General features: G+C 37.0%; 1 protein-coding gene across 1 annotated transcript; it reads right to left on the bottom strand.

The window, feature by feature from the left end:
• Positions 1-6,687: 6,687 nt before the first annotated feature.
• LOC138898564 (secreted RxLR effector protein 161-like) lies at positions 6,688-7,443 on the bottom strand. Its single transcript, XM_070184640.1, has one exon. It carries the CDS (start codon positions 7,441-7,443, stop codon positions 6,688-6,690), a length of 756 nt encoding a protein of 251 aa, XP_070040741.1.
• Between the last annotated feature and the right edge of the window lie 1,488 nt (positions 7,444-8,931).

Below are 8,931 nucleotides of genomic sequence, written 5' to 3'. Positions count from 1 at the left end.
CTGGCCATCGACCCTGACCTTTGACTCTGGGCTTGATTTCTGGGCTTCGATCTTGGGCTCGATTTCTGCATTTCCAGTAGAAGAAAATTGCAGCAGCTGTTTAAGTCCAACTTTTGATCCGTTAACCATCCGAAACTCACCCGAGGCCCTCGGGACCTCAACCAAAAATACCAACAAGTCCTAAAACATCATAGAACTTATTTGAAACCTCAAATCACATCAAACAATGCTAAAATCACAATTTACACCCCAATTCAAACTTAGTGAAACTTAAGAATTTACAACTTCTACATTCGATGCCGAAACCTATCAAATCAAGTTCGATTGACCTCAAATTTTGCACACAAGTCATAAATGAAATAACGGAGCTATGAAAATTTTCGAAACTATATTCCATCCCGGATATCAAAAAGTCAACTCCCCTGTCAAACTTCCAAACTTAATTTCCTATTTTAGCCATTTCAAGCCTAAATGAGCTACAAACCTCCAAAACACAATCCGGACACTCCCCTAAACCTAAAATCACCTAACGGAATCGACGGAATTCCATTCCAAAGTTGTTTTTACACAGTTCCGACTACGATCTAAATCCTAAGGCGTAAACCTCTATTTAGGGACTAAGTGTCCCAAAACACTCCGAAACCAAAACAAAACCTCCCGAAAAGTCACTTAAGTAGAAAAATATACGAAAAATAGTAAATAGGGGATCAGGGCTATTACTCGCAAAACGACCGGCCGAGTCGTTACAACGAGGTGACAAGTGCGTACTTGGGTTAAATGCTAAAAAATTCGGTTCTTGCTAAGTAGTTTTATTTTAAATTTTTTAACTTAGTTTCTTTAGCATATGTAGTCATCATGTTTAGCCTAATGTCACATGTCTATGTGTCTTAACTCTTACTTGCAATTTGTGCATTATGCTTAGTTAAATTACCTTCTTCCTTGATCTTGTATTCAGTCTTTAACTGTAGGATTCCTTATTGTAAATTCATTGTTCCATAGGTTATGAGTTGTGTATTTACTTTTGAGACTACGAGGCGATACCTCGGGAATGCTCCTGTTACATATTTACTTTTAGGACTATTAGGCGGTACCTCAGGAGTGCCCCTGTTGCATATTTTTTTTGGGTACTACGAGGTGGTACCTCGGGAGCTCTGCTGTTGTGTATTAACGTCTGGGACTACGAGCGGTACCTTAGGAGCGCCCCTGTTGTTTACCTCTATTTGCGGTGTTGTTACCTTTCTGTAAATTTCTCATTGTTAAATTCTTAGTCATGTCATTATATTATTATGTCTCTTGCCTTGTTTCTTTTCTTTTTTTATTCCAGTAGGGCCCTGACTTGACCTCATCACTACTCTACCGAGGTTAGGCTTGGCACTTACTGAGTACTGTTATGGTGTACTCATACTACACTTCTGCACATCATTTTGTGTAGATTCATGTACTGCTTACCAGACCAGGTACCAGTGATCTAGCCCATACGTGGAGACTTCAAGGTACATCTGCCAGCGTCCGCAGACCTCAGAGTCCCCCTCTATCTTTATGATGTTGCCTTCTTTATTTTTATTAGACTCTGATGTATAGAGACACTGCATTTTCTCTTTAGAGCTTGTGACTTATTTCTACAGGGTTTTGGGAGTTTTATCTATTTTGAATAGTAGTTCTTATTTATTTCAGATGTTGAAGTTGAGTTTTACCTTTATATTCAGTTATTCCGCATAATTGTTAGGCTTACCTAGTCTTAGAGACTAGGTGCCGTCACGACATCCTACGGAGGGAAATTTGGATCGTGACATGGAAAGTCCACGAAATAACCAAAACATGTTCTTCTAAACATCTCAATCTGCCGATCTTCCAAAGTATCTATCAAAAGTTTTACTATATTGCAGTTTGTATGCACACTTATACGAGTACTATAATGATCACCCAAAGGAACATAGTAATCCCAAAGCTGTAGACAATAAAAAAATATAAATATATATAAGTTTAATAACAACCACAATTATTCACTTTAAACATTACTTATACACTATGTGGATAGATGATACACTTTATATACAAATTGCACATTACTTATTGACTTGATACAAATTATATACATTATGAAAAAAGAATGATACATTTTATATACAAATCTAGAACATAACTGCTATATTGAATAAATTTTCTACATACTAAAATAAACTAAGTGCACACAAGTCAGAGTTATATCATTAGAAAATACCTTCAAATCAGATGAGTTAGAACATTTTTTATAAATGTGAACTTTTCTCTTTTTTGATGGAACATCATCCCTATCCCCTTTAGACTTCCTTTTAGAACATGTACCGTTATCATTCATAACATTCTTTCCCACCATTTTAATCTTTCTTTTTGAACTTGTTCCCTTTTCAACAACTACACCCTGAGCAGTTTGTGACCTCATTACTCTATCGCTCAGAGTCCCGCTATGTGAATGAGTCCTTATATCAACACAGGTAGTTCGCATTCCTTTAATAGGGTTCCTTCAATAGATTTAGGGGTTGCATGCCCCAAATCACACCCAAATTCAGGTAAATCTTCAAAATCGTCATCATCATTCCTACTGAAACTAGGGTTATATTTTACTAATTTACCAGCTAATTTTATAGAATTTGGAGATGCCCTAAACTTTATATTTTTCTTTAAAGACTTCTTTTCCTCCATTATAGACTCGACTATGAATAAAAATCCGAAAACCTATTGAAATTTTGACTTACATTGAGAGCAAGAGTAAAAATAGAAAAGTTGTGTTTGAGAAGAAACCGGTGTTTCGAGAGAATCAAGTGCAATAGGAAAAAAAATGTGAGTTAAAGGCGTGGGTGGGTCAGTATATTATGGATTATTTATGGGCTATTAGATGTAATATGTTTGGGTTAGAGGGACATTTCGGGTCCATGGAGGAAAACATAGGCTATTAGAATTTGAGGGGCTATAGAGGGTAGTTTTCTCAAAGAAAATGACCATAAGGGAGAGAAATAAGTTCTCTAAAAGGATAAAATCTGGAAGTGGTATCCAATAATACGGTTTAGTGTATGTTTTGCTCAATTAGATGTAAAAACTGCATGGGGCGCCTTATTTTGGTCGCCCCTTTTTAACTTGCACATGTTTTGTTTTTTTGTTTGCATCCATACCCTTTTTTTTGTTAAAAGTGTTTTAAAAAGATGATTTTGCCCTTCTTTAATAAAAGACTACTTTCAGCAAAATAGATTGAAGTTTCGGGTAGACTGCAGGATAAAACTTCAGCATGTTTTGATATGAAATTTTATAAAATTAACTAAATAACTTCAGCATGCATTAGCAAAAACTCATTAGAAAATTACATACTGCAAGACAAAAACTTAAGCATGTTTAGTCTAGAGTTTTAGCAAATGAACTAAAAAACTTCAGCTTGTTTAGACTGAAGTTTCAGATAAAACTCATGACAAAACAGTAGACTGCAAGACAAAACTTTACCATGTTTTGGTATGATGTTTTAGCAAATAAACTAAATAACTTCAGTATGCATTAGCAAAAACTCATTAGAAAATTACATACTGCATGACAAAAACTTAATCATGTTTAGTCTGAAGTTTTAGCAAATGAACTAAAAAACTTCAGCTTGTTTAGACCGAAGTTTCAGATAAAACTGTTGATAAAAATATAGACTGCATGACAAAACTTTAGCATATTTTGGTATGAAGTTTTAGCAAATGAACTAAATAACTTCAGCATGCATTAGCAAAAACTAATTAAAAAATTAGATACTATAGGACAAAAACTTAAGCATGTTTAGTGAAGTTTTAGCAAATGAGCTAAAAAACTTAAGCATATTTAGACTGAAGTTTCGAATAAAACTCAGGACAAAATTGTAGACTGCAGGACAAAATTTCAGCACGTGTTGGTATGAAGTTTTAGCAAATTAACTAAATAACATCAGCATGCATTAGCATGAAGTTTTAGTTTCAATGTGAAACAACTTCATGCTATATTAGCATGAAGTTTTAGCTTCAACGTGGAACAACTTCATGCTACATTAGCATGAAGTTTTAGCTTCAACGTGAAACAACTTCATGCTACATTAGCATGAAGTTTTAGCTTGTATTTGATTAAAACTTTAACTCCTGCCTTGTTTCTTTTTTCATTATATTATTATATCTCCTACCTTGTTTCTTTTTTTTAATTCCAGTAAGGTCCTGACCTGACCTCGTCACTACTCTACCAAGGTTAGGCTTGGCACTTACTGGGTACCGTTGTGGTGTACTCACACTACACTTCTGCACATCTTTTTGTGCAGATCAAGGTTCTTCCTACCAGGCCAGATACCAGTGATCTGGACCGTACATGGAGATTTTTAGGTATATCTGCCAGCATCTGCAGACTTCGGAGTCTCCCTCTATCCTTATTATGTTATTTTTCTTATTCTCTTTAGACTCTGATGTATATAGACACTTAGTATTTTCTCTTAGAAGCTTGTGACTTATTTTTATCGGATTTTGGGAGTTGTAATTATTTGAATCGCAGTTTCTATTTATATATCATGTGTTGAGATTTGAGTTCAGTTTTATATTCAATTATTTCACAAATTATTAGGCTTACCTAGTCTTATAGACTAGGTGCCATCACGATATCCTACGGAGAGAAAATTGGGGTCGTGACAAGTTGGTATAAGAGCTCTAAGTTTATAGGTGTTATGAGTCACAAGCAGGTTTAGTAGAGTCTCGCGGATCGGTACGGAGACGTCTGTACTTATCTTCGGGAGGCAATGTAACTGTTAGGAAAAGCTTCACTTCTTTGATTCCTTATCGTGCGAGATTTTGACTTCAGATTCTAAATTTCTATTTATCTATTCTCTCAGAGATGCTGAGGACATGTACAACTATATCAAATGACTAGACACCCGTGCACCTTGCTACAGCCACGTGAGGTCGAGGCCGGGGTAGAGGCCGAGGACGTCCACGTGGTGCAGCCAGAGCACCCGCATGAGCTGCTTTAGAGGATGCCCAGGGTTTTCTTGAGGAGTTTATTATAGGTGTTGTGGAGACTAGTGGGGTTTCTTTCACTACGTTCCAACTTAGAGGAGCGGAGTATCAGTGGTGGCGGGATTATGAGTTGGGTAGTCCGATCAAGGTAGCTTCACTCACTTGGACTCAGTTCTCAGATATGTTCTTGAGGGAGTATGTCCCTCAGAGTCTCAGGAATGCATGGCGCGCAGAGTTTGAGCAGTTGCGCCAAAGTTCTATGACCGTGTTCGAGTATGCGGTCCGATTCAGTGATTTGGCAAGGCATGACCAGCCTTGGTTAATATTGTCTGAGAACAAGTTCGTCGATTTATTGAGGGGCTCAACACCAATATAAGATTTAGCATGGCTCGAGAGTTGAAGATGGATATTATGTACCAGCAGGTAGTGGGGATCGCCAGGAGATTGGAGGGTATGCTGATTAGAGAGAGAGAAAGGAGAGGGAGTGCAAGAGGTCTCAAGAGTCTGGCATTATAGTGGTACTCGTGCCCTAGCTGCAGCTCGTCAGGGCAGGGGTTATATGGACCACCCTATTCATTTAGAACTTCTAGCCGCCAGCAGTGCTCCAGCCACTTATAGGCCCCCAAATCCCTATTATGCACTGCTAGTGTCTAGTGTACCTCATGTACGGGGTGCTTTCAGCGGTCAATCTAGCCGATCAGGCCCGAGCCAGTTGCAACAGCCACATCCTCTGAGAGCTTGTTTTGAGTGTGGTGACACTCGTTATGTGGTGAGGGATTGCCCTAGACTCAGGAAGGGTGAACCTCCACAGACCACTCAGGCACTGCGTGCTCCACCGGGTTCTCAGGCTATGATTACAGCACCAACTATCACCCCACCTACACAACCAACTATAGGTGGAGGTCGGACAGGTAGAGGTCACTCTAGAGGGGGAGGCCAGGCCAGATTCGATTCTGTCATCACAGGTATTGTTCCGCTCTGTCATTGAGATGCATTAGTCTTATTTGATCCAGGATCCACTTATTCCTATGTGTAATCTTATTTTTCTTCGTATTTGGGTGTATCCCATGATTCTCTGAGTTCTCCTGTATACATGTATCTACACTCGTGGGTGATTCTATTATTGTTGACTGTGTGTATCAGTCGTGTTTGATTGTTCTTAGTAATTTTGAGACTAGAGCCAATTTATTATTGCTCAGTATTGAACTAATAATTGAGTGAATTCAAGAGACTCGCTTGAACATTAGAATTGAATTAACTAGAGTTAAATCCCATACATTATCTTGCACCTATCCAATCAATCCCTATTTTCTCCCATTGATATCTTCCTTTGCTTATTTTTGTTCGAGTGTCATTCGTCAAAAAGTTAGACTCTTAGTTAATTCTAGTTTTAATCACATAAATCTCAATTGTTGATCATCTTGGATAGAAATCAAGCTACGAACTATGAAAATACTGTTTAACTCCAATCCCTGTGGATACGATATTATATTATACTATATTCGACTTGCGAGCATATTTAAGTGTGTGTTTTGTGCTCGTCAGTCCACAATAATGTCTTATTGAGTCTTATCCTGTAATATCTCAAAATAATAATATGTACACAATTATGAGAAACAGTAAATCATTAATAAATATCAGCAACACATAAATAAGCTCAGAGTGTCAAAACATCATAAATACATCAATCATAAATATAGCCAAGACCAATTCAATGTACATGTTCTTTAAATATCTTTGGTTGTAAACCTTTCGTTAACGGATCTGCAATCATGAGATCAATTCTATTATGCTCAAGTGACACTCTTTGTTTTTTAACTTCCTCCTTGACGGTAAAGTACTTTAATTCCATATGTTTGGAACCTTTGGAGTACTTATCAATCTTGGAGAAGAATACTGATGCAACATTATCACAGTAAATTTTCAGCGGCTTGTTTATGGTGCCGACAACCCCAAGTCCTGAAATAAAGTTTTGCATCCATAATGCATGAATTGTGGTTTCAAAACATGCCACAAATTCTTCTTCCATCGTGGATGTGGCAATGATATACTGTTTGACACTCTTCCATGATATTGCTCCTTCAGCTAATTGGAACAAATAACCAAATGTGGACTTTCTAGTGTCAATACATCCAACGAAATCTGAATCCGAGTATCCAACAACTTCCAAATGCTTGGATCTCCTATACATAAGCATGTAATTCTTTGTTCCTTTCAGGTACCTCAAAACTTTCTTTGCAGCTTTCCAGTGATCAATTCCTGGGTTACTCTGATATCTTCCTAGCATTCCGACCGCAAAAATAATATCTGGTCTTGTGCAAGTCTGAGCATACATCAGACTACCAACAATAGAAGAATAAGGAATTGATTCCATCTCTTTTCGTTCAACATCATTCTTAGGGCATTGCATGAGACTAAATTTATTCCCTTTCTGAATTGGAACAATTCCTGGTGAACAATTGTTCATGTTAAATCTCTCTAGAACTCTTTCGATATAACTATTTTGAGACAATCTCAATAATCCTTGTGATCTATCACGAAATATTTATATTCCTACCACATAAGATGCCTCGCCCATATCTTTCATTTCAAAATTTTTAGAGATAAAATCTTTAGCCTCATGCAATACGCCTAAATCATTAGCAGCAAGTAAAATGTCGTCAACGTATAGGACTAAGAATATAAACGTGCTCCCACTGATCTTTCGGTATATACACCGATCAACAGTATTTTCCACAAACCCAAAAGATGTTATAGTATCATTAAACTTTATATACAATTGTTGCGAGGCTTGTTTAAGTCTATATATTGACTTCTTCAGTTTACACACCATTTGACCTTTTCCTTTAGTTTCGAAACCCGCTGGTTGGTCCATATAAACTTCCTCCTCGAGGTCTCCATTAAGAAAGACAGTTTTTACATCCATTTAGTATAACTCTAAATCATAATGAGCCACAAAAGCCATAATAATTCTTAACGAGTCTTTCTTTGAGACCGGTAAAAAGGTATCTTTATAATCAATGCCTTCTTTCTGAGTATAACCATTGGCAACAAGTCTGGCTTTATATCGCTCAATATTGCCATTTGAATCGTGTTTGGTCTTAAAGATCCATCTACACCCGATTCTCTTAGAACTTTCTGGCAATTCAACGAAATCCCAGACTTTATTGTATTCCATGGATTATAACCATTTGTCAGATTCATTACTTTCTATGGCTTGTGAAAATGAAACGGGATCCTTATTAAGACCAATGTCAAAATCTGATTCTTTCAAATAAACCACGTAATCATCTGAAATAGCAGATTTTCTAACTCCTTGAGATTTTCTTAATGGCATTTCTTGTGGTTCATTTGTGTCAGATATTTGTGAGTTATTTTCTTCATGAAGTGTTTCATCCAAATGCTGCTCAGTGTTGTCAAAGTGTTCTTCAACAATTGGACGAATATTTGGTATTTGTATGGAAGTAGGCACATTCGTGGGTAATGCAACATTGACCCCCATCTCTTTTATTTTCATATTTTATTTTTCAACACTTCCACTAACTTCACCATTCTCAATAAATCTTGCATTACCAGTTTCAACAATTCTCGAACTATGGTTTGGACAGTAAAACATATACCCTTTAGATTTCTCTAGGTAATCAATAAAGTGACCATTTACTGTCACACCTCTTTTTTCCCGCAACCCTTATTACGAGCTTGAGTTAGAAGAGTTTTTCCAATTGAAGTGACGTTTTAAAAATGGATTATTTATTATTTAGAGTCGCCACTTGGAATTGAGTTATGGTGTTCCAAATCACCTTTCATTTGACCCCCTTATCAAAAGAAAGGTTTGACTCCTAATTTATGGTATACGAAAATAGTAGACTGAGTAAGGAATTCTGTTGATTTAGAGAAAGGTGTAAGGCACCCCTCGAGTCCCCTGGTTCTAGCACGGATTGACTAATGTAAAGCT

Source organism: Nicotiana tomentosiformis, chromosome 9, assembly GCF_000390325.3.
Source record: "Nicotiana tomentosiformis chromosome 9, ASM39032v3, whole genome shotgun sequence".
NCBI classification, from domain to species: Eukaryota; Viridiplantae; Streptophyta; class Magnoliopsida; order Solanales; family Solanaceae; genus Nicotiana; species Nicotiana tomentosiformis.
The sequence above is the reverse complement of the archived record's forward strand: the minus strand, read 5'-3'. Positions and strand labels throughout refer to the sequence as shown.